The following is a 26,085-nucleotide window of genomic DNA, read 5'->3' as shown; positions in this document are numbered from 1 at the left end:
CCTTCCTAACTTTTATTTAAAAGTTTCCAGGTTGTGCCCCCTTCCCTTCCTAAGCATTCATGGAAATTGTTATACCATTGTCCCTGATTCACATCAGGTAGAGCAATTGGCTGAAAAGGAACAGACAGAAAATGAATTATTTCCCCTTTTTTCCAAAACCTGGCTTCAGAGACAGAGCAGGTCAAGACAGTAGCTGTGTCCAGAATATCTTTCCCATGGATTGGCCAGGGTTCTGTCAGCACAGCATGGGATGCTGGGGAAGAAAGCATCCTTCATTTTCCATATGGCTTCCAGGGTACAGACAGCAAGACTCCAGAAGGCTAAGAATGGGGGAATATGAAAGCAGTGACAGGGAAAGGTCAATAGGATCCTGAAAAATCAGCTACTCCCCCCCCCCAGTTTCCCTTGAAACTTCCCAAGAAACTCCCAGCCTTTGTAGGTCATAGAATAGAATTCTGAAGCTGCAAGGCATCTTAGGTATCAGATTCTAGTCCACATTCTGCATACAGGAAAAAAAGAGGCCCACAAAGAAACTAGACCTTTATCTGGGATTGGCGACTTTAAAAAACTAATTTCAAGCACTGAGAGTCTATTACTTCAGTATTATTTAGTGAATTCAAGCTGATTCCTAAAGATAGGCACAATGGTGGTCAAGGAATTAGATTCAGGACAAGGAAAGAATTCAGAGATGTAAGCTAAGAGGGGACAAAGAGAAGGGGTTAAAGAATTATACCTCCCGGAATAGCAGGATGGTCCCGTGAGCTATCCCTTTCTTGGGCATAGCTCAGCCACATCTATAAAAGATTTACTTTATACCTGAGTTCAGGGTTGCCCCATTCGAAGTTCTATCCAGAAGGAAACACCCTAGGTCATACATCATAGATTGGGGGACATCAGCTAACTGTTCTGGGAAGCACGAGGAGATCAGATGTCTATATCAGTACTTTTGGGAGTGTGCAGATCTAAATGAATACTGATCTGTGGGGGGAGGGGAAGAGAAAAGGGCAAAAGGTTCAGGTGTTTAGGGGCAAGGGAATTACTTTCATTCAGCAGCAAGTACCTTTAAGTACATGCTTTGTGCAAAAAAGCAGAGACTTAGCTGCTGCGGTAGTGAACGTTTAGATAGCATATAGTCCCTGCCTGAATATGGAGCATAAACTTATATATTGCTATATTATAATGGATAAGACAATTGTAAAAGAAAATGCTATGTAAGACCCAAGGAGGAAGGGAGTCATTAATGATTTCCTTTCTGTTTTGAAAGCAAAGAAGACCTCACAGAAGTAACATGGCTTTTGAATTTAACAGTATACCTGTGGTTCAGTTCAGGGGAGGCTGAGTGTAAAGGACAACTTCTCCCAGGGCCAGAACCAAAAAGCCCAGATTAGCAGGACCCTGGGCTGGGGCTTTTCCATTAGGAATGAGTACAAATATCACCAGTCCCTGAAGGGTAAAATGCTGCTATGAAACTAAGTTCTCCCCTCACCCCTCCCTCCAGCAACAATCTTCATTGGTTCAGTAATAATTAAAAAGCAGAAAAAGGAAACAAAAGAAGACAAGCAGACTGCAGGAAGACTTCCTCCCCAGCTTTCCCTTGCCCTCACACCTCCCTTAGTTTGTTACCAGTCTTACAGGTAAAACCCAAAATTTTATCAGTCCACTGCTTTATCCCCTACCAAAAAAACTGATGGGACACCAGCCAGTTTAGATCCTCTAGGGCTCTAGGCAGATATTCTACGTACAGAAAAACCAATAAAACTCTGCATGACTTTGACAGAAATCACTGCATGACACAACAACAGCATTATTGGCAAGACCGAATTAAACCATCACCCCTTCAGCGATAGGGAGAAAGAAATCCTCACCCAGTAGATGATTCATCTCTCTCTCTCTTTAACACAAACCTGGTGACCCAAACTCCAGGAAGCTTTTAACTCACTGCACCACAAAACCCCCAGCAGCTAAATCATTTCCTGTTTGTTTTTCTTCAAGTATCATTCCATCTCAGCCTTGGAGGAGAGAGAGGAAGGAGGAAGTGGGGGGGGAGAGGAGAGACAAGAGAATATGATAGGGTAAATTAACCAAGGAGTAATGGTGGGTGGGTTTTCTTTGGGGGGTAGGGGTGGGGCAGGCAGAAGGGAAATGGGGAGAAACAGTAAAAAGAATACACCCTAGGGATCTGTTCAGAAGGAGATGTCTAACTTTGGAGAGAAAAATGAAAAGATCTTTTATATATGTTCCATATATTCTACCCCGAAGCAGTTTCTCATTTCAGAAATTTGGGTGACTTTAAGGGTAACTGTCCCAGCCCACCAGAGACGGATTTCATGATGTTACTCCTGTTCATTCAGCCCTTTGCCCCACCAAAGTGGCCTTTTTGGTATTCTTTACCCACAACATTCCATATCTCCCGTCTCCATGCACAGGCTGTCCCTCGTGCCTAGAATGAGTCCCCTCCTCATTGTTTCATGTCAGAATTTTTGATGTTTTTCAAAGCTCAACTCAAATATGACTACCTCTATAAAGCCCTTCCTGATTCTCCAAGCTGCTAGAGCCTTCTCTCCCCCTCTCCTCTCAAAATACCATATATTTCTTTCATATATATTCATATATATACACATATTTACATATATACATGTTTCCTTTAATAGAATGTAAGCTCCTTGAGGATAAGCACTGTTTCATTTTTGTACTTGTATTTCCAATATATAGCACAGTGCCTAGCACCTAGAACCCTTGCTCAGAGTTCTCATTTGACATCTGAGTTCTCTGGACAACTATTTGGGAAACTGCCCAGTGATGTGCAAGCTGCAAAGAGAATGCAACATCTCTTCCCTGAACAAGGGATAGAGAGGATCACAGAAGATGAAATGAACAATTTCAATTACAATAAAATTTAAAGATTTTGCAGTTAAAATTAGAAGGGAAGCTAACTAGGAAAAAAATCCTTGAAGGAAGTTTCTCTTATAAAGATTTCTTTTCTGAGATATATATGGAACTGATTCAAATTTTTAAGAGTAAGAACTATTCCGAAATAGATAAGTGGTCAAAGAAGATAAACAGTCAGTTTTCTGCTATCAGCAACCACATGAAAACATGTTCCAAATCACTAAGAATCGAAGAAATGCAAATTAAAACAACTCAGCTTCTACTTCACATTCATTGTCAAAGTTAACAAAAAAGGAAAATGACCAGTTTTAGAGGGGTAAAATAGGAGAAATAGGAAAACAGACAACAATGTACTGTTGGTGAAACTGTGAATTGATCTAGCCATTTGGAATTTGTCTCAAAAGTTACTAACCCTTTAATCTAGTGATACCATTACTAGGCCTATGCCCCAAAGACATCAAAGAAAGAAAAACAAAAAGAAACACACACAGACACTCCAAAACATTTATAGCACCTCCTTTCTGTAATGACAAAGAACTGGAAACCAAGGAGTACTCAGTTGAGAAATGGATGAAAAAATTATGGTATATGAATATGTGATGGAAAAACAAGAAATTACCAAAGCCATGGACTCAGAAAATCCTGTGAAGAATTATATGAAATGATGCAGTTAAGTGAGAACCAGGAAAGTAATTTATATACTCACAACACTGTAAAGACAAAAAACTTTGAAATACTAAAGAGCTCTGATCAACATAATGATTAGCAACCATTTCAGAGGAAAAAGGATGAGCCATGCTCATCACCTCCTGATGAAGAGGTGGTGAACTCAGAGCACAGACTGAGACATGTGTTTTTGGACATGATCAATGTAGGAATTTGTTTTGAGCGTGCATTTTTGTTACCATAGTTATCTTTTTCTTTTTTTCCAACAGAGCAGGCAGTAAGGGTAGGGGAAGGGAGATGTGGTAAAAAGAGAAAATAAATGCTTGAATTAAAAAAAAATACACTTTTTGCCTCAGTTTCAAATTGGTGAGGCCACCTGTCACAAAAACCTTTTATCCCCTGTTCCTCACCCTCATTTGCAGTAGACTTGACTCTGATAGGTAGCTCCACAAAGGTTTTGAAATTTCAGAGCAGAACAGAAAACAGCAAAAACTCTTATCAGCCCACACCATTGACTTTTCTCTCTTCCCCACCTTTCCTTTCTCTCTCTCTCTCTCTCTCTCTCTCTCTCTCTCTCTCTCTCTCTCTCTCTCTCTCTCTCTCTCTCTCTCTCTTTCTCCTTATCCATTCCTCTCATTCCTCTCCCTCATCTTCCCTCCTCCCCCATACCATGCTGCAGGTCAGAACTGAGGAGACAGAAACTCAATACAACAAAAATTTATTAAGTTCTTATCTGTGCTAGGTCCTGGGAATAAATACAATGATGGAAAATGACATGAACTTACAATATACAAACAAAACAAAAGAGCATAGAACAAAAAACGTATGATCAAGGAAAGGGAACGTGATTTGTAGAAACTAGCAAAGACATACACCTGGATTCAATTAACATGTTAGAAAAACGTATGGGAGAGGTTAAACAGTGTGCTGAGTAGGTAAAGTTAAGTGGGTTCACTTTTAGCTGGGGGAATCAAAGAAGATATCATGCAGAAAGTGCCACCTAAGCTGGGCCTTCATGGAAGGGAAGGACGCGATGGGAAAAGAAGAAGAAATGGGAAGGGGAGATAGGAAATCCTAAGAAGGTAATGGCAGTGAAGCTAGGTGGGTGAATCACAAAGAGTCAGTTTTTCCTCTCTTATTCTCTGTGTCCCTTCAATAAGGGAGTGGGAGTCAAGGGTGTCAAGGAGGAAAATTCACTGTAAAGTGTGAAAAGGAAAGAGTTACCTAGAGGAAAAAGAACCAATAACATGGTGACTTATCTATGTTGCTTTGGTCAAGAGCAAAACTTTATCACTTCAGACCCCTTTATATCTGACAAGCTCACTCTTTGAAAGAAACAAAGAAGGAAGAAAGGAAGGAGGGAAGGAAAGAAAGAAAGAGAGAGAAAGGAAGGAAGGAAGAAAAACTACACACATGTACACAGTATGACATATATAGCAACTGGTACAAATGCATAACTATCCTGGAAGGCAGGATATGTTTGGGGAGTTTCAACCAGTGAAAACACCAGGGCCCAAAGGAAGTGCCTCACCAATATTGACAACTGAGACAATGAAAGTAAGCTGAGCTGTTTTTTCTACAGTGAGGAGATGCTGTTAAGTGCCAGACAATACAAACACAATAAAAAGAAAGCAATGGCACTATTCTTGCATTTAATTAAACATTAAGAAATTGGGTTTCTAGCACTTTTCACCCTGCTTCTTTTCTAAATGATTGTATTTCTAAATATCCCTCCATCAATCCACAATACAGTTTTTGGGGAAAAAAAACTACTTTCAACTGGTGTCCATAAGCCAGTCTTAGATCCTACCTTCATCAGCTCAGAAACAAGTGTTCAGCAGCATGAGTGAGTCCCCACAGTGCCTTCCAAGGCAAACAGAGGGACAACAACAGTCTCTAGGGTAAACAAACATCTCAGGCCAGGTTACAACTCCCCTACCCCTACCCACAAGAGTAAGTAAGGATCTTTTAACTGCATGGCAGGCTCAGCTCCTACACTTCCTGGGGACCTGTCACCAGTGGCAACAGTTTTGCACCAGCCTCCCACTCCATCCCCTACCTCCTGCCCTTGCCAGAGGAAACCTCCACTTCTAAACACAGGACTGGGATGGAAGGATAATGCAAGTGGATTCTTATATGGTCAATACTACACTAAAAGGAGGCTCATAAATTTAGACCTGGAAGGGACCTAAGAGTTCATCTAATCTAATCCTCTTATTTTGCAAGTGAGGTTTAAGTGCATTGCCCAAGATCACACACCTCTGCCCACCTAAACCAAATCACACACAAAAATCTTCCAAAACAAGAAAAAAGCAGCATCAAAAAAGATGAAATTTCTTTTTCAATAAGGATGTGCATATTCCATGACTAGTACTGTAATAAATAACTTAGCAGCAACCTTTAATTATGCCTATATTAAAGGATAAGACTAATGCTTTCTTTAGGGACATATATTAGATTTTTATTTTACATTTATGTTTTGGGGGCTATGACTTAATTTGTGCTAGTGCCTCTGACAGAATCTAAGGTCCTTTAGGAAAGATATTTTTTCAATTTTGTATTTGTATTCTCACATCTAGCACAATTCAGAGCACATGGTAGCTATTTAATAAATCCTCAATGATTGATTAAGTCCATTTAACAAGATTCTGTGTTTAAAAAGGATTCCATTACTGTGGAATATATTTAAAAATAAGTATGTCCATTAACATTATAATAGAATATAAATAGATTGCAACCATATTGCTTTAGGTTGCATCTCTTGGGTTCTGTACAGTTTCTATTCAGGGTATGATTGTTTTCTTCTTTTTTTTTTTAATCTAAATAAGCTAGGCAAGTAAGCAAAGAGCTTTGATTGTTTTCTTCTTTTTTTTAAAATCTAAATAAGCTAGGCAAGTAAGCAAAAAGCTTTTAGGGCCAGGGCCTGAAATTAGGCCAGGCCAGAAAGAAATCAGGACATGAGTAATAACCATACTGAAAATGAGCAAGTGTTATCTACTCTCCTAATTTTTATTGTTAAGTCATTTTTCACTCATGTCTGATTCTCCATGACCCCATTTGGGCTTTTCTTGGCAAAGATGCTGGAACGGTTTGCCATTTCCTTCTCCAGCTCACTTTATAGAGGAGGAAATTGAAGTAAACAGGGCTAAGTACCCTCTAGTAAGTCTGAGGCCAAATCTGAACTCAGGTCTTCCTGACTCAAGGCCCAGCACTCCATCCACTGCACCACCGGATACTGGCTTCTAATACTATCTTCCTTATGGGTCCCCACATGAGGAGAGAGTTAGGGAAAATGCATGTGGATTGAGAGTTATTTTGATGTTTTGGGTCCCCCCCCCAAACCTGTTTTTGAAACATAATAAAATACTTATCCTGCTGCTCTTGAGAAGTTCTATCCTCTGAGTTCTTTTATTTTTGACTACAATGGGAAGAAAGGCTAAGGTCTCACTGGTATAGTGGAAAGAGCCCTGGGAAGTCAGGAGACCTGGGTTCCTTAGACAAAATTTAGAGTAGGAAGGGACCTTATCAACCATTTAATCCAACCCATAAGTGAAAGAATCCCTACTATAACTTTTTTTTTACAAGTGGATAACTGAGATTGAAGTCCTCCAATGAGGGAGAACGTTCTATTTTTTTAAAAGCTCTAATGGTAAGGAAGTTCTTCCTGACATCAAGCTCAAATTTGACTCTTTTCAACTTCTAATCATTGCTTTTTGTACTGCTCCCACATTACCATTTCTGCCACATATTAGCTACATGACCTTGGATAATTCACTTTTCCTTTTAGGGATTTGGTCCCCCTCACCTGAAAAAACGATAGAGTTGTACTAGATTTTCTAAAATCCCTTCCAAGCACTGAATCCAAGCTGGGAAGTAGGAGAAATCAAGACAGATACAGCCTCAGCTCACTTTATGGCAAGTTTTATTGTTGCTGTATTCAAATAAAATAACCACTTCCACATCACTGAAACCCAAGGGAGGATCAAAGGAGATGTTCTGGGATGTTTGTTAGTCTAAAACAACACAACCACAGGCAAACCTTTCAGTACCCAGGAGTCTACGGCCTCCTAAATCTGCCCATCAGTAGAGGAAGAGGTCAGCAACCTGAAATACTGATTATCTGAATGACATCAGCAGAAATAAGAGGGAGCTACATGGAAGGAAGTGAGTTTAGCTTGAGAGAAGATTCAATTCAAAACAAGGCTGTACAAGTAGATCTGGCTACTCTAGCGTTGAGGTATTCTCTCTGGACCTTGGGAATTCCTTGGAGGGGGGGTAGAGAGAGGGGAAAAGAAGGGTGTATCAATAACTGGACCAGATGACCTACTAAGTATCTTGCAGGGCTATAATTCTAAGACCTTTTATATTGCCAATGTGGGAAAAGTGAACTGGAAAGAGAATTCAGTTCTTCTTCACTTGGGTATCCCTTTTATACCAGTAATCATTGGGTCTGGGGTCAGACCTCCCTTTCCTCTGCTATATTTTTTTAAAACTAGATCTTTGCTTTAGGTAAATCCTGATGAGGAAATTCCCTTCACTAGTTTAGGTCTGCACCTACCTTACATACTGAGAAGTTAAGTGACTTGCCTTGGCATGGTCCAACCTGAATCTAAGTCTTCCTGACTCCAAGACTGGCTCTCCTCTGCCATCTCTCCATCTCTTCTCCATCTCTCTCTCTCTCTCTCTCTCTCTCTCACACACACACACACACACACACACACACACACACACACGATTCCCATAGAGAAACAAGGGTTCCTGGATGCTTTCTAGCAAGACATTTTGCTTGATATTCAGCATCATCTAAAATTCACCAACTATCTGAATCCGAAAGAAACAGTATTCTTGAAGGAATACAATGGGAAAAAATTAAAACAAAAAAAGAACTATGCCTCTGGATGAGCTGTTCATCGCTAGAACCTGATAACCTTCCCTGGGCTATCATTTTCTCATCTATGGGGATCACAGCAAAGAAACAGAATGGCCATAACATCCAGTGCAACTGGTACCTGGAATATAGGCATTGAGGAAAATAATGAGGTTCCCAGCTGCTACTGAACAGGTTTTCTAATGCAGAAGTAAACCAAACGAGTTTGAGGCCTGAGGGTTGGGGGAGACAAAGGAAGACATCAGGCCACAATCCAAGCTATATCTACAAAGATGCAAAAGCACTGAGTGGAGTCAGAACATAAAGTCGATAGACAAAGAAAGAGTATAATTCTTCTCAGTGTAATTAAATGAAAAAGGGATTGGTGTTCCATTCTAAAACTGAAAAGGTGATGGTAAAATTACTGCTGCTGGGGAAAAGCCTCAGCTGCAAAGTGTAATGTACAGAAAGACCAGGCTAATCTGTGATGTCTCAGTCTCCCCAACATAACCCCAACATAACAATCTATATTAACCAAATTTGGCAGTGTTATCTACACATGGCCAATGAAAAAGCTACTTTGAAAAGCTGAAAAAGAGATTTCTGGGACTCAGAAGTGATTTGCTGATCATGTATTGCTCTGGGGGAGAAGGGAGAAAGGAATGGGTGGTGGAAGAAAAATGAGAGGTAGAATCTGAATGAGAGGTACAATCCAAACCCAAGATAGTGTCATCCAACATCACTCTCTCTTCTGTTCCCTCCTAATTTCCATTGACAGCTGACTCCTGGAATTAACTCCATCCCCTCATCATAGTCAGCGGAGACAGTTGAAAAAAGATGGATGGAAGGGCAGCTAGGTGACACAGTGGATAGAGCACTGGCCCTGAAGTCAGGAGGACCTGAGCTCAAATCTAGCCTCAGGCCAAACACTTGACACAAGTCATGTGACTCTGGGCAAGTCATTTAACCCCAATTGCCTTTAAAAAAAATCTTTTGGGGCAGCTAGGTGGTACAGTGGATAGAGCTCCAGCCTTGGAGTCAGGAGGATCTGAATTCAAATCTGCCCTCAGACACATGACACTTACTAGCTGTGTGACCCTGGGCAAGTCACTTAACCCTGATTGCCTCACCAATAAGACAAAAAAAGAAAAAAAAAGATGGATGGGGTATGAATGGGCAGCAACAATCAGGCCATGAGTGAAATCTAGATGACTCCCTCTCCTTTCAGAATGTAGGTTCTTTGAGATTGGGGCCTTTTTTCATATCCCTAATACTTTGCAAGTACCTGGCAAAGAATAGGCATTTAATAAAATCCTTTGTTGCTGATGGACCTCTTCTCTGTAGGCCCTCTCTTTTCCCTCCCTGTAAAGAAGTTCTCTTTTCTGGAAAATCATGGGAATGGAAATCTTAGCTCTCAAGGAGAGCCATACAATCTCTCCAAAGCAAATGCTCAGGATGCCGTGACAACAGCTCAAGTTTTCAGGAGTGCTGGCCATATGAAATACAAAGAATGTGTTCACGAAGAGGCCACCGGGAAGATGATTCTTCCCCTATGGGGGTTTCCTGCCCTAAGTTTTGGCTACCAGCAATGCTCAAACCCAACACCAGGTGGGGACAGGAAGAATTTACCAGGCTATTCTCAGACACTTGGGACTGGGAAGAAACCAAAAACCACACCTGTGTTCAATTATGTTTAACAGGGTACAGTTTTCATGCACTCCCAAAGTGTTTTCTTGATGGGGGAAGGGGTAGAGGTTTATACTTAGCATGTAGGACAGGGAGGCCATCTCAAGAGACTGACTTATCATCCACACATCCTTTTCCCACCCCTGTGGTGGCCTGTCTGGTCTGTGATCACTATTTCTGGTTTTCTTTGCAGCACACATATTTTGCCAAAAATTTTACATGCCCCTTTCAGGACCTCCCCTGTAGACACTCTCCTTCCTTTCACCTATCTCCCATTGAAAAGGACAAGTCTCCAGAATGGAGTGACTCCTAGCAGCTGAGAGGCACAAGTCAGCACAGACTAGGAAGCAGCATCATGTTGCTCCAGCCAGCTTGTCCCCATTCCAGGTTGGTGCTAGACAATCATTTCTCCAGCATCACCTTTTAGCTCAGTAGGTCAAGGTCAATGATTACATGTTTTGAGAGGGCAAGCCTGAGGACTGATGTAAAGAGTATTGTAGCACTGGTCTGGGAATCAAGAGACTTGGCTTCTAACTCCAATTTCACCACTAATAGTTGTGTGAGCAAGACACCAGCTGTGTGACCCTGGGCAAGTCACTTAATCCTATTTGCCTCAGTTTTCACATCTGTAAAATGAGGTAGAGAAGGAAATGGCAAACCACTCCAGTATCTTTGCCAAGAAAACCCCAAATAGATCATGAAGAGTCTGAAATGACTGGACCTCAGTTCTCTCATGTGTAAAATGAAGAGGTTGGACTAGATAATCTCCAAGGTCCTTTCTAATGCTGACATTTTATGAATTTCTGATCAAGCAAGAAGTTAACCATCATTTCCCCAGCTCCAAGTTTACAAAATTTGCTGCCACATAAAAAAGAAATCCTTCTCCATCTTCATCCAGACAAGATCCTCACCCCTCAAGATCATGACACCCCTGCCAGGACCTTCTATCTGGACAATCTGGTGTGATATAGTTGAAAGAATACTTGATTTCTGGTTTCAAATCCTGATTACCTAGTACCCAAGTAACCTGGGACAAGTAATTTAAACTCTCTAGGACCAAGTCTGATTATTTACTAATGATATAAATAAGAGTGGAGTAGAGTCTATCTAAAGTTCCTTCTAACTCTAAATCTTATGATTTTTCTCTAATTATGAAAGGACTTTAGGTTCCTATTCAGCTCAGCTGTCCTCTGGTTTTCTCCCCCTCTCCCTTCATAAGGACTTTTCCCCAATCCTGGTCTCACCTGAGCCACAAACTAGTCAAAAAACCTGGATGAGAGGTGGAAGGCTGGACCCTTTTGTGCCTAGGTATCACAAGGCTCAGGGTGACAACAGAGGAAAGTACAGTCTCAGTTGTTACTGTGGGAAGTACAGAGGAGAATCAGGTAGAGACTGAATGTGAATTAGGGTAACAGGAAGAAATATTCTCTACACACAGATACACATATGCATCCCTCCAGGCACCCTCTCAGCTGTCTGTGGAGCTTATGGTAGTGCAGAAAGCTCTGCACAGAAAGGTAGATCCAGAGGAATGCAGGCCCAGAACAGCTGCATCATACCTTAAATAAAGCTGGGCACAGCTGTAGTAAGGAACAGAGAGAACAGGACAGAAATAAGTAGGAACAACCCTCTTAACTCTGCCCTGAGCTCTGGCATCCCTGTTAACTCTCAGCCCTAAATCTCCCACAATGAGGGATCCCTGAGGACCACAGGTCACAAATCCAGATATGTGTATACCCAAGACTTGGGCTTCAATGTGGAATTGAGTCTCAGCCCAGCTGTCTAAAGAGAAGCTGCCTCTGTATCCAAGGGGCCTCCCAGACCTTGAAACAGTTGCCAAAAGCTGAAGTCTGCACAATGGACCAGCTGTCCCAACCGTGAGCCTCAGACACAGACAACTGGGCTCCTCACAAGCCAAACAAAAGAGACATTCAGGACCACAGATATACACTCAGATTCCACATCCAGAGCCCCTGAAAAACCAGGCAACTCCACTTCTCTAGCTGGCAGTTAGATGATGTTCCAATTATTCAAAAGTGGTTTTGATCAGCAATGGGGAGGGGATGAACCTCTCTGGGCTGGCATCACCCATTTCTTTCCTGAAGCTAACATAATTTTGCTTTAACACGTAGTTTTTCAGGAAAAAAATTATCTCCAATCAACCAGACAAAATTTATCAAGTGTCTACAGATATATACTGTATGTCAATGCCTCAAGGCAAAAGAGGATGGTTATCAGTAAGAGTAAGACTATGCATCCAAGTTTTCTTGAGCCTAAGGTGGGATTGTCCCTCTACTTTGCCCAGTGAATCTCTGAATTAAACCATGCTTGAGCCTTAGTTTTACTCTCATTTTCAAATGTCCTCAAATGAGTCAATGGATAGCTCGGGGGAGGAAAAAAAAATACTTTTACATGTTTGAAACTATAGAATGTCAGAGCTGGCAAAAAAAACCTTAAAGATCATGTGGTTCAATGGTCTCATTTTACAGATGAGAAAATTGAGTCCAGGTGACTGGCAAGATGGTGGAGCAGTTATTTTTTGCAACTTTTTCCAACCCTAAAACTTACCAAAAAAAAAAAAGAATTATATGCCAGCTATAGAATAACCACAGCTGAATCTATAAGCTATGAATACAAAGACACCATACAAATTTAAAACCTCAATGAAATAATATCAGAAAATCTAAATACTTAGAACATCCCTATTTCCCCTTCTCCAAATTCCTCCACCCCATGCCCCAAAATATGTGTGTGCATTCGCATTCTCTCTCTCTCTCTCTCTCTCTCTCTCTCTCTCTCTCTCTCTCTCTCTCTCTCTCTCTCTCTCTCTCTCTCTCTCTCTCTCTCTCTCTCCCCCTCTCTCTCTCCCCCCCCCCAGCAATGAGGAAAAGAACTCTTGGAAGGCTATGCCTCAGGCTATAACTAGGTCACAGCTATAGCTAGGTTGTGCCTAGCCCCCCACAGGAGTGACTCAGCATGAACCCTTCAACCTCACAAGAAGTGGCAGACACTGATTTTTAACCTGCCATATGTGGGAAAGGGAGAGTAACCTGAGGAGGAATCTGCCTAAAGAAAAGAAGACTAGAGACCCAGCTGAGAGGCAGTCCTCTCCTTCTAGAGTTTACTCTGGACAGAAACCAAGACTGGGTCCCCAACATTCCTAGAGAAGGCTATGGACACAGCCCAGCAATCTGTTCAGAAAGGGAAGGGGCTAAAGAATGTGGAAGGAAACCAAGGAAAAGTTCCTGAGAGCATAAGAGAAAGGCTGAAAGACCAAAAGGTCAAGGGAGAAAGGGTAAGTAAAAACCAAGCTCACAAACAGATAAACCAACAGAGAAGCTCATAAAGAGAAACAGAAGAATGAGTGAAAACTCAAAGGTCAAAACACTGTGAACAAGCATTATACCATAAAAGAAAATGAACCAAAATTCCCTAATTAAAAAGAAAATTCTGCAGACTCCCCAGAAAGCGCAGAACAACAGCAACAAACTATAAAATGGTTCAAAAGAGAAATAAAACTGTTAAAAGAAAACATGAGGAATGATATAAGAGCTCTCAACACAAAATCAGGGGAAAAGAGTACAGAACTTAGGAAACATGACAGAGATTTACTCCAAAGAAGAAAGTGAATCAGGATCTCTGAAAGAGAAGATGACAAATTTTGAGCATATAAATACAGAAGTAGAAGAAAAATGGTCAGAAGAGAGAAAAAGGCAGAAAATTAAATGAGCATGTGAATTCTATAAAAGCCAAAGTGACTGAACAGGATGTGAGACGATAAGTTAACTGCAATAGTTCTCTTAGAAGTTACAAGAGCAAGGCAATTGAAATGTTGAGAGGAAGGAGGTTGAGGGAAAGAAGAAAACCAGAGTATCTGGCTTGAAAGCACCACAAACAACAGAAACAGAAAAAAGGTAAATAAGCATAATAATCAAGAAAAGACAAATTAATGAAATCAATTCTCCTGTTTATTGGTTATTGTTAATTCTTTAAAGAATGAAACTGAGGGGCAGCTAGGTGGTGCAGTGGATGGAGCTCCAGCCTTGGAGTCAGGAGGGCCTGAGTTCAAATCCAACCTCAGACACTTGACACTTACTAGCTGTGTGACCTTGGGCAAGTCACTTAACCCCAACTGCCTCACCAAAAAAGCAAAAAAAAAAAAAAAGAATGAAACTGAACTGAAGGATAAAAGAAAAAATACAGATCACCAAGGGACAAAAAGGCCCTAAGATGCTAGCTTTAAAGGGAATTTAAAGACTCAGAAGGAAAAAAAGGAGGAAGAGCTGAATTAATCCCATAGACTTAACCCAGGATCCCTTATTAATAATTTGTTATCCTTTGTGGCAGAGACATCATTGCGGGAAGCCACAGAAATCAGGACACTGGAGGTAAAGGGAAATTGCTCCCCTATCAAATCCACATGTGAACACTGTATTGATAACAATTTTTTTTTAACTCTTAACACAAGTTGGAGAATAGGATAAAAGCTATGTAGGAGAGGGAATAGGAAGGGAAATTGAATAGGAGTTAGCAGGGAGAAAATTATAAAAGATGAAGAAAGTGCCACTAAAGAACATTCCTATATGGTGTGAAACAGAAACCTTAAATGTGTTTTATTTGGGGGAATTCACAAATTAGGTAACCACTTCTCTGAGAAACGGTTTTATCACTCAGGACTTCATCCCACTAGCCAGCACCCAGAGTTGCAGGAGAATCTGGTCTTAGTAGTTGAAAGTGATCAAAGTAAGCGCATTGGACTGGGCCTCAGGAAATGACAGAGGGCGATTCCTGACACATATGACAATGCTTCCATTCAACATTAATTCCTCAATGAGTTAATATTTCTATGTGTCAAGTAGGTGGATAATATGGAGAATGCAATAAAATCTATAAATGCTGGAGAAATCTGAGAGAGCAGAACTGGTTCTTTGGAAGTTCACCTTCATGAGGAACACAGAAAGAATAAAGAAGGAACAACTAAAGAAAAGTGAAGTCCAGGAATCAAAAGAGAATTCAGAACAGACAAGAAAAAATCAAAATAATAAAGCAGACAAAGGAAAGTGTTGTGAAAAGGGTCACAACAGAAGAATGTTATTTAAAACAAGAAGTTTGAGTGGGATGGGTAGAAAGAAATTTTTTTTCAATACACACTTAAATGGGCCAGAAAAGAGAAGAGACAATAGAGAAGGATAAGTAAATAAATAAAGGAATGAATGAATAAATGAATTTTGTTGTTGTTGTTGAGTTATGTCTGACTCTTTGTGACCCCATTTGGGGTTTTCTTGGCAAAAATACTGGAGTGGTTTGCTAGTTCCTTCTCCAGCTTATTTTACAGATGAAGAACTGAGGCAAACAGGATTAAGTGACTTTTCCAGGTTCACATAGCTAGTAAGTATCTGAGGCCAGGTTTGAACTCAGGAAGATGAGTTCCAAATGGAGGGTTGGATGGATGGATGGATGGATGGATGGATGGATGGATGGATGGATGGATGGATGGATGGATGGATAAAAATGTAAATAAATGAACATACAGAAAGACAAACTGACAAATAGGAAGAAAGAGAAATTAACTACTTCAGTAAATTTAAAAACTTGGGATAAGGCAGGTAGGAACAGAAGAGTGAGCCTATCCAAAGCAGTTCAAGCAAATTTAATCTGTGGAATAAAGAGCTGGCTTAAAAGATGTAAGGAATAAAAATCAGCACAAGATAAATAAATGAAAAAATACAAGCCTAATAGTAATAACTTTAAATGTGAATGGTTAAACAACCCAATAAAATTAGAGTGGTAGAATTGATTTAATGGGTTAAAAAGCACATACAGAATTTTTTTTTAAAAAAATGAAGCCCAAAGAGGGCTGGGTAGCAAAGAATTGGAAATTAAGGGGATATCCGTCAATTGGGGAATGGCTAAACAAGTTATGGTATATGAATTGTGGTATAAGAAATGACAGTGCAGATGGTTTCAGGAAAACCTGGGAAGACTTATATTAACAGATACAAAGTGAAGTGAGTTGAACTAGGAGAACATTACAATGAACTGTGAAACACTTGGCTTCTCTGATCAATACAATGATCCATGACAATCCCAAAGGACTCATGATGAAAAATGCTATACACTTCCAGAGAGAGAACTGATGAACACTGAGTGCGGACTTCAGTATATTTTCTTTCACTTGTTTTTTTTTTCCTTTTGTAACATGGCTAATGTGGAAATAAGCTTTGCATGACCTCAATGGTATGATGGGTATCATATTTCTTGCCTTCTCAATGGGTAGGGGAGGGGCTAGAGGGAGGGAGAGAATTCAGAACTGAAAATAAAAATTAAATAAATTAATTATAGCACAGAAAAAATAAGACGAATAAATGGAGGGTTCAAATTAAAAACAAGCAAACAAAAACCTCAAGAGTCAAGAAGGCATATGAAAGGGAGAAGAGCATAGCTGGATTTCATATTCATTGCTTCCAATGTGTACCCAGAGATGACAAAGCAAAAGGATTCTAAAAGGCACTTCCTTTTAAGGAAGCCTTGGCAAATTTTGATTGCATAGAAGCCTTAACTTCCATCGTGAAAGGACAGAGAAGCAGAAACCCAAATTTTCTGCAAAAACATTTTCTTATCACACATCACAGCCCACCAACGTGTGGAGCACTGGGGGCTGGGAAGACCAAGGAACAGAGAAAGGATAATAGAATCACAGATTTAGAATTGGAAGAGACCTCAGAGGTCCCACCCCCTCAATTTAACAGATGAGGAAACTGGGGGCAAGAAAAATAACTTGCCCAAGGTCAGTAAGGTAGTAAGTGGGATTTGAACCCAGGTCCTCTGACTTTAGGTCCATTACTCTATCTGCAGTGCCAGGGAAGTTCCCTGGGCTCTGTCCTCCACAAGTGATTCCACTTCAGACTTCAGGAACAATAATGGAATAAGGAGAAACTGAGAAGTTTATCTTTTTAAAGAAGGAAGAAAAAAACAGCTGGTGACTGCAAGAAAGGGAGGGAGTCAGTAGCATAAAAGAAAAACAAGATAGGACCAGTGTAAAGCCAGGATCTGGTTTCACCCTGGCCCCAGGCCACAAAAAATTATTAGGAGCTGGTTCCATGGGGGAGGGGAAAGAGTCTCCAGAGCACTGCTGAAAAAAGGAAACCCACTATATCTAACCTCTATTTCTATTTCTTGCTCCATTCCACTCCCATGGTACGTGCAGGTCCCCATTTTTTTAACTGTACTAGCCCTCCCAGACCCACTCGCTTTCCTTTCCATTTCAGGCAGAAAATCTTGCACCACATTTTGCTAATGTAGCATACCATCCAAATCACTCTGAAGAATGCTAAACAGCGCTGCCCATACTAAGAAATGTCCATCCTAAAGACAAGTTTCTCAATTCAGGGCAGACTTTCCAAAATGAGAAAGAAGGCTAGGAAGGCATTTAGATGAGTCATTCTATTTTCTGCATCTATTTGCAAAAAATCCTCTAAACAACCACTGCTGCTGTTCCAATGTCCAGCTACGCAGGACTGCCTACTCTATACTACCATAACTGTAAAGGAAGAAGATAAGGGTAATCTTTACACCTGGTGCAGTGCAACCACGTGGCAGACTAGGGAAGGCAGTAGTCAAGACAGCACTGGATTTGTTACCCTATGTCCCAACTTACCAGTTTTCTTACAGCTCATACCACTCCCCTCCCTTCTTATTCTACAATGCTATGACGGCCTCCATGATGTTCCCTGAGCAAGACACTTCATCTTCTGACTTGAGGCATTTTCACTGGCTTTCCCCGAGCCTGGAATGCTCCCCCTCCTCTTCTCTGTCTCTGGACTTCCCTGGCCTTTCTTCAAATACCAGCTAAAATCTCACCTTCTATAGGAAGCCTTTTCCAATCCCCTGTAATTGGAGTTCCTTCCTTCTGCTGAGTATTTCCAGTTTATCCTGTAAATAGCTTATTTGTATATAGTTGTTGGCATATTTTCTCTCTCATTGACTGTGAACTTCTTGAGAGCAAGGGTTGCCTTTCTTTGAATCTCCATGGCTGAGAACTCTACCTGGCACATAGTAGATGCTTAATAAGTGTCTAGTAATTGATTGGTGACTTCTTTGTAAATCAGATACTCTGTTTCTCCCCCCCCCCCCCCCCCGCTTCCTACTGCCCAGTGATTATGAATTCTGCTTGTTCAATGTCAATCAAGAAACATTTATTAAGCACCTACTATGTGTCAGGTACTGTGCTAAGTGCTTAGCTGTCGCCAGGCGACTACAGTGAAAGGAAAGTATCCCAGAGTCAAGATATTTTATTTCTTTCCCCCCCAATCCCAAAGTATTAGGAACTATTGCTATATCTGTCCTCAACCTCCATGGCATCTCTGACACTACCCAGACTTCTATATGACCTAACAGTAATGTATTTAGAGTTCTTAATCATTACAAATATGACAGTATTAGAACTCTAAAATTAAGAATATTTTTCTTACTGTAAAGTGGGGGTAGGGGGTGAAATTTTGTTCTTTCCACCCTCAACTTAGTTGATATTATCACTGGAGGTAATAACAGATGAAAAGGCATTGATTATATTAACACCCAGCATCCCCTTAAAAAGTATGAACCTCTCTTTCTCTCTCTTTCTCCCTCTCTCTCTCTCTCTCCCTCCCTCCCTCTCTCTCTCTCTCTCTCTCTCTCTCTCTCCACACCCCCCCAACATTACTGAATAAATGATGATTAGCCATACTGTCCACACCTACATGGACCTCCCAGCCCTATCCTCCAATCTTTAAAAGACAGTACAGTTAGTTTGAGTCTATTGAACACAAAGTCATCAGTCAAAGAAAAACCTAGCTCTTTATCTCATGTGAGGGAGATGGGGACATTTCCTACTACTCATTAGCCATGACATGGATTCCATGGTAGGATGGGGCCCCAGAAGGCAAATACTAACTTAGGTTCTAGGGTACCTTGTAAATCTGGGGTCCTAACACCATAACTCATTAGCCCCCACCAGTATGGTTCCCTTAAAAATCAGCTAGTAGACACAATTAGCTTACAGCAAAGGCATTTATCAAGATGCCATAGTAAAAAGAGTAACCATAAAATATTTCCCCACCCCCCCATAAACACTTCTCTCTCCATGACTGAGTCAGAAAGGAGCAAGACATTGGATGAATAATGATTAGCCAAGACCTCAGATGATATTAAATCACAAAGTCTGGTCAGTTTGATTCAGTTGAGGGAAAGAGCCAGAGTCAGGAAAGAATTCAGCTCTCCACCTCTTAAGAGTGAAGAGGAAGGGATTATCTCCCCTGTCTCCCAATCCACTGATCATGGAATCAAACAGTAGAACTACTCACCCACAGGGAGACACTCCACCCAACAATTGGAGAGTCAGTTTAAGAAAGTAAAGGAGTGACCAGGTGTTAACACATTAACACCTCATCATCTCTTATTACATCCTATGGCTACATTTACTCAGCTGGGGTAGTGCAAGAAATCTTTCTCTTCACCATACACACATATAACGCTTTATAGTTTACAAAGGGCTTTCCATACAACACCTCCATGAGTTAGATAGGATTTTCTATTTTACACTTAAGGAAACTGAAGCTTAAATCGGTTAAGTGACTCACCCATAGTTCTATGGCTATTAAGTGATAGAGCCAAGACTAAAATCCATCTTGTGACTATAAGTGTGGAGCTTCTTTTTAACACACCATTGCTGGCTGCCTAACAGCATTACCCATATACACTTTATTCTCCTGTTCCTGAAACTTAGCTCCCTTTGAGTTAGTCCTTAGGGGAGGCCATACGTGGCCCTATGCGTCCCAAAGTGTGGTCCTTTGACTGAATCCAAACTTGAAGTTTGACTGAATCCAAACTCTGAGCCTCAATTTCTTCATGTGAAAAGAGAGAAGATTGAACTAGATAATCTATAAGCTCCTTTCTAGTTCCAAGGATCATTGATTTAGAGTTGGAAAGGACTGCAAATATCATTTAGTCCAGGCATTAACCTGGCATCCATGAATATTTTGATAACTATTTCAATATAACCAGTTACCTTTATGACCCAATGTGTTTTATTTTATGCATTTAAAAATTTAAGAGGCACTTTTGTGAAGGTGTCTGTGGCATACAGAAAGATTAAGAATTTAATTGGACTCCTTTGTTTTACAGATGATACTGGGGTCCAGAAATATAAAATGACTTACCTGGAGTCACAATGGCAACAGACCCAGGTCCTTGGACTCCAAATTCAGCTGTCTTTCACTCAACCATACTACTCTGACATTTTGTAGTTGTAGGGTATATCGCTTTGCAGAGCATAGCAGGAATTGTACTCATAGTAACTACTCAATGAATGTTTGTTGACAATGGATGCTCTCAAGGGCCATGTGATGTCTCATATAGAGCTGAGGTTTCAAATCTTGCCATTCAGAGTCACGAAGATCTAGCCACATAAAATTAAATGGCTGATAGAATAGAATATCTCCACTGGGAGGAAGCTGCTGCTTCCAACCCAACCTGGAAATACCCTGACTTCAGCCTTCCTTTCAATGCTACATCACCTCTTTTGGTAGCAGGGTTATTAAGAGCAGCCTAGCACTCATTCAGAGACAGGATGGGGGGGGAGGGGGGTTAGATACAGGCTGGGTTTCCACTGGGCAAAGATGACTTGCTCACAAGGAAAACCTGATTCAGCATTTTTGTTCATATAAAGAAACCAGCAACCTGAAAATGAAAGGGAAGTCCTTTATTTCCTAAGGAACCTAAAGTCTAAGCCTGAGAACATGAAAGGGGAAATGGCCAGCACCCAAGAGGTTGAGAAATAACTGGAGGAGTCCCTGGGAGTATACAGGGATCCATATTGCTTTCTACAGATGTGTCAGCACATCTCCTGGTTCAAGGGCCAGGTGGAACACACACACACACACACACACACACACCACACACACACAAACACTGCCTGGGACTGCCCACTTCACTTCCACTTTGGACAGGAAGGAAGGTACCACATGCTTCTCCTATTGCCTTGTTTATTTCCAATCATTTTATCAACAGCTACCCAGGGTTCTCACAGGGGAATACTAGAGTTTAGGAAGGACTTTAAAGGTTCATTTTGTCCTTCCTTCCTGCACTCTGGCAGGACTATACCTCACTCTCACAACTCTCCAAGACAAACATCATAAAACCTAGTTGGAAGGGACTTCAGGTCATCTGATTTCATCTCCCAACCAATGTAAAAATCCCTTCTATAACAACCCAAGAGATCCCTCACTCAGTCTCTACTTAAACATTTCCAGGGATAGGAAGTTCACTACTTTGTGAGATAGCCTGTTCCATTGTTGGGGAGGGGAATCCAAAAAGGTTCTGGTAGCTCTTGATTTCCATATCCTGTACCATTCTGGGCTTCCACAACTGAGATTACACAACACTTCTTTCCCCTTATTATCAGCACTGAACAATCTTTATAGGAATAAATGTTTTTACTCTTTCTCTAACCTCTTCCATGCCTCTTCTGTGGCAAAGTAAGGATTTTATTCAATTTGCAGCTACTCTTCATCTTCTTCATAATAATCCCTTCAAAGATGTCCTCTCCTTCAGCCTTTTCTCCTCTAACCCTGAACTTTAATATTCAGGGTTTTCTAACTGCTGGCATTTTGAATTAATACCAGCTTATGGCAAATTTCCATCAGTGCACAACACATTTATTATCAAAATTTCTTACTTCTTAAAAACTTTACCCTTTTGCCTTACATCCTGACCCTCCTGTTCTTTCCATTTATACCCATCCACTGACAAAAGCTTTCTCCCCTGCCCCTGGTCTGAGCCACCTAACAGCTATTGCATCCAAGGGCTATGGGGAGTATAACAGTCTTCAGTAAAGAAGGTATATGTTTTACCAGCCTTCACTACAATTTGGGTTAAGACATACCACTCTAATTTGTCTTCACTGGTAGCCTGCCGTAAATTCACTGTTACCTTTCCTTTCTCCAGAGTTCCAACACGCAAAACAGCTCTGGCCCACCACCCACACCAAAATCCAAAGCCCACGGGGCAGCTAGGTGGCACAGTGGATAGAGCATTGGCCTTGAAGTCAAGAGGACCTGAGTTCAAATCCGGCCTCTGACCAAACACTTGATACTTACTAGCTATGTGACCCTGGGCAAGTCATTTAACCCCAATTGCCTTAAAAACAAAAATCCAACGCCCAGATTCTTTCCTACTCACCCTCCAGGCTCTTTGGTGGCATATCAGCCACCACAGGCTGGGACTTGAGTTCCAACCTTTTCTGCTGAGGTGAAGGTGGAGCATGTTCTGAATTTTCCACAGGTCGAATGGGTGGGGGGGAGGCATCAGCCGTCTTGGTGACCTGGATCTCAACCCGCTTTGGGACTGACTCAGCGAGAGGCACAGCAAATGCATCTGGTCTTCGCTGAGGCAGCTCAGGGATCTTTGACACTGGAGCATCCATCCTCCGAAGGGCGGGTTCCTGGGGTTTGACTACTGTAATCTCGGTTCTTCTGGGAGATGGCTCCGGGGTCTTGTGCCCCAGCACCTCAGCTCTTTTGAGGCTGAACCGGGATGGCCCCGTGCCACTAGAGTTCTCTACCTGCTTAGAGGAGATATCGATGGAGATCTCCGTCCTCCGGGACACAGGCTCACTTTTGGGTCCAGAGAGCTCAATTCTCCTTAGGGAGGGCTTGGGGGACTTCTGGACTGGGGAGTCCGCATGGCGGGCAGAGGACTCAGAGTTCTTCACACCAAGGTCCTGGAACTTCTGTGTGGAGCTGGCAACGGTGGTGCGGAGGAGCGGCGTCTGGATCCGCCGTGGTGGTGTGGAGTTGGGGGTCTCAACCTCTTCGACCTCGAAGGATCTCTTCAAGGCTGAAAAGGAAGAGACCAGAGTGTGGTTAAGTTGCTGGTGCTTGATCCTCACTCTCACTGGCACCTCTTGCCAAAGGAAAGGCAGGGCCCTTGCTGGAGTAAATAGCAAAGAGCACTGAATTTTCTCAGGCTATGACAACCCCTTCTCCTTGCCTATCCCATCCCAACTGCACCCCACCCCCAAATAAAGAAGAACTGTCCCCACTAAGCATAGAATCGTAGACCATATGATGACAATGACAACCCTTTCGAGCTTGCAAAGTGCTTTATAGACATTAGTTCATTTGTTTTTCACAACACTGTCAAGTTTTAAAGCTTTTGTCAAGCCTATTTTTATAGATAAGGACACTGAGGTTCAGAGAGGCTTTCTCAGGGTAACAGCTGGTAAGTGTCTTGGTCCTAGATTGGATCACTTCCTGTGATTGCTGGCATATAAAATGCCTTATTCAACATCTGACTATAGCCTGAAGTGTCTACAGGCTTTTCTTTGGTGGATTAATGCAGTGATTCCATGCAGTGACCCAGCCATCTCCCTTGGGAAACCCTCAGAGTGGTTACTCACTTCTGAGAAGGGAGCTGGGGGGATGGGGTTAGGTCTGTGAAGGCTCAACCCTCCAAACATATGCACTTGTCAGAGTTTCTGTAACTGTTCTCAGAAAAAGAGAACCAGCTGCTTCCATTTAAAAGGACCAGAAAAACCATCCACGTGGCAGCTACTCAGATGCTACTTCCCCCACAAAGGAGAGAGCCTCAGTGCCAGCTTTGTCATTTTGCCGGGAATCCAGGACTCTGAATTGGGGGTAGGGAGAGAACCAAGCTGTTTTTAGAGGATTCCCTCCTCTCCACACCCTACCAACTTACTGAAGTTCTGTACACAATAATGAACTACCATTGCCCATGCTTTTGTCCCCAGTTCAGTCCCCATCACAGACTTTCCTGATTTATTGCAGGTCAATTCAGGATGTAGTAGACAATCAGTTGCAGATGACAGGGATGGGGATGGAGCCTCAAGTAGAAATCTTTACAAAAGGAGGCATGGGGGAAGATCAAAGGTCTATCCAGCATCATAAAACGGCAGAATGGGAGGCCAACAGAGAAAAGTCTCCCCTCTTCAGTCCTTTTGGTCAATTCTTAAAACTCTCAATTAACATGAAGAATACTCCTCCCACTTCCTCTTACTCCCCAACACTAGCTTAGCTAGAACAGAAGTATAAATTGGCCATTCCAGGAAATTGTGCAACACTCTTCCAGTGGGTCTTCCTGTCCCAAGTCTCTCCTTACTCCAGTCCATTTTCCACTCAGTTGCCAAAGTGATCTTCCTAAAGTGCAGATTTGAACACGTTACTCCACTACTCAATAATCTCAAATGGCTCCCTATTATCTCCAGAATCAAATAGAAAATCTGTTTGGCCTTTGAAGACTTTTACAATCTAGCTTTTTCTTGTTTCCAATCTTACTACACATTCTTGCCTGCCACTTACTCTGTGATTCAGTAAGACTAGCCTCCCTGCTGTTCCTCAAGTCATCTCTCAACTCCATGCATTTTCAATGTCTGTCCCACATGCTTAGAATTCTCTCCTCACCTCTGCCTGCTGGCTTCACTGACTTCTTTCAAGCCTCTGCTAAAATCCCACTTTCTGCAAGAAGCCATTCCTGGTTCCCCTCAATACTAGCACCTTCCCCCTAAGATTGCCTATAATTTATACTGTATCTTGTTATGTACACAGTTGTTTGCATGTTGCCTCCCCTGTTGGAGTGTAAGCTCCTGGAAGGCAGGGACTATTTTTGCCTCTCTTTTTATCCCCAGTGCTTAGCACAGTGCCAGGCATAGAGTAAACACTTAATAAATGCTTATTGACTTGAAAGAGGCTGATAATGACAGGATTCTAACTCAGATATACAAATCAGACCAAATACGGTCCCTCCAAACTCCAAGATTCTGTAATTCTTCTCCTATTAAGCAGTAATTAGTTCTGAAGGTCTTCACAGAATCATAAAATGTTAGAGATAGAAGGGACAGAGACTATCTAGCTAATCTCTTCATTCTGATGAAGGGATTGATGAAGATAATCATTTCCATGAAGATGAGGAAACTGGAGAAGGGAAGAGATTTGCCCAAGGTACACAGTGGCAAAGCTAACATTGGAACTGAAATCTTCTGATTTCTAGGTCAATATTCTTTATTTTTTTAAAAAGAATTTAATATAATCTTATATTTTTCGATTATTCTGAACTTGTCAAACATGATAGTAAGAAGAGGAAAAGAGGATTGTAGTTCATTACATGCAGTTTGCATTTCTTTCAAAATTATATAATATGTCCAACACATTAGTTTCAGTTTTCCTGTTTGTCTCCCTCTAAACCTCTTTCTGTTCTCTTCTGTGTGTTTAAAAATGTTTCATTGAGGGGCAGCTAAGTGGTGCAGTGGATAAAGTACTAGCTCTGGAGTCAGGAGGACCTGAGTTCAAATTCTGCCTCAGACACATAATACTTACTAGCTGTGTGACTCTGGGCAAGTCACTTAACCCCAATTGCCTCACTCAAAAAAAAACCCAATGTTTCATTGACACTCTTCTTCATATCTATACTATCTGTCCTCCTTCCCTTCCAAATTTGTACTTCCCTGTAAATTTACATGAAGAAAAAAAAACTTGTAACAATATAAATAGTTAAACAAAATAAATCTGTCCACTGGCCACATCCAAAAAAAGTATGTTTTACTCAATATTTTGAATCCATCACCTCTCTGTCAGACCAATTACTTCACCATCAATCCTCTGGTATTTGGTTGATTATTACACTAAATTGAGTTCTTAAGCCTTTCACATTTGTTTTTCTCTATAATTTGGTAGTTACAAATTGTTGTCACGGTTCTGCTCAATTCACTCTGGATTAGTTCATACAATCCTTCTAAAGCTTCTCTGACTCTATCCCTTTCATAATTCCTAATGGCATTTCTTTTATCTAATGATATTCCATCATGCTGATAGACCAGAATCTGTTCCGTCATTCCCCCAGTGAGTACCCACTTTGTTTTCAGTTCTTTGCTACAACAAAAAGTGGCTTCTGTTGTTATTTAAGTCATGCCCAAGTGACCCCATGGA

General features: G+C 41.4%; 1 protein-coding gene across 2 annotated transcripts in view; it reads right to left on the bottom strand.

Annotated features, from left to right (window-relative positions):
- The window catches only part of SEPTIN9 (septin 9), a 339,777-nt gene that overhangs the window by 119,864 nt on the left and 193,828 nt on the right, over nt 1-26,085 (bottom strand). For both annotated transcript variants that reach the window (XM_020966002.2, XM_078155808.1), the window contains exon 3: nt 22,325-22,981. In XM_020966002.2, the coding sequence (XP_020821661.1) occupies nt 22,325-22,981 (657 nt within the window). The remainder of the gene's footprint in view (nt 1-22,324; nt 22,982-26,085) is intronic.

The sequence above is a fragment of the Phascolarctos cinereus genome, unplaced genomic scaffold (assembly GCF_003287225.1).
Source record: "Phascolarctos cinereus isolate Bilbo 61053 unplaced genomic scaffold, phaCin_HiC Scaffold_5;HRSCAF=322, whole genome shotgun sequence".
NCBI classification, from domain to species: domain Eukaryota; kingdom Metazoa; phylum Chordata; class Mammalia; order Diprotodontia; family Phascolarctidae; genus Phascolarctos; species Phascolarctos cinereus.
The sequence above is the reverse complement of the archived record's forward strand: the minus strand, read 5'-3'. Positions and strand labels throughout refer to the sequence as shown.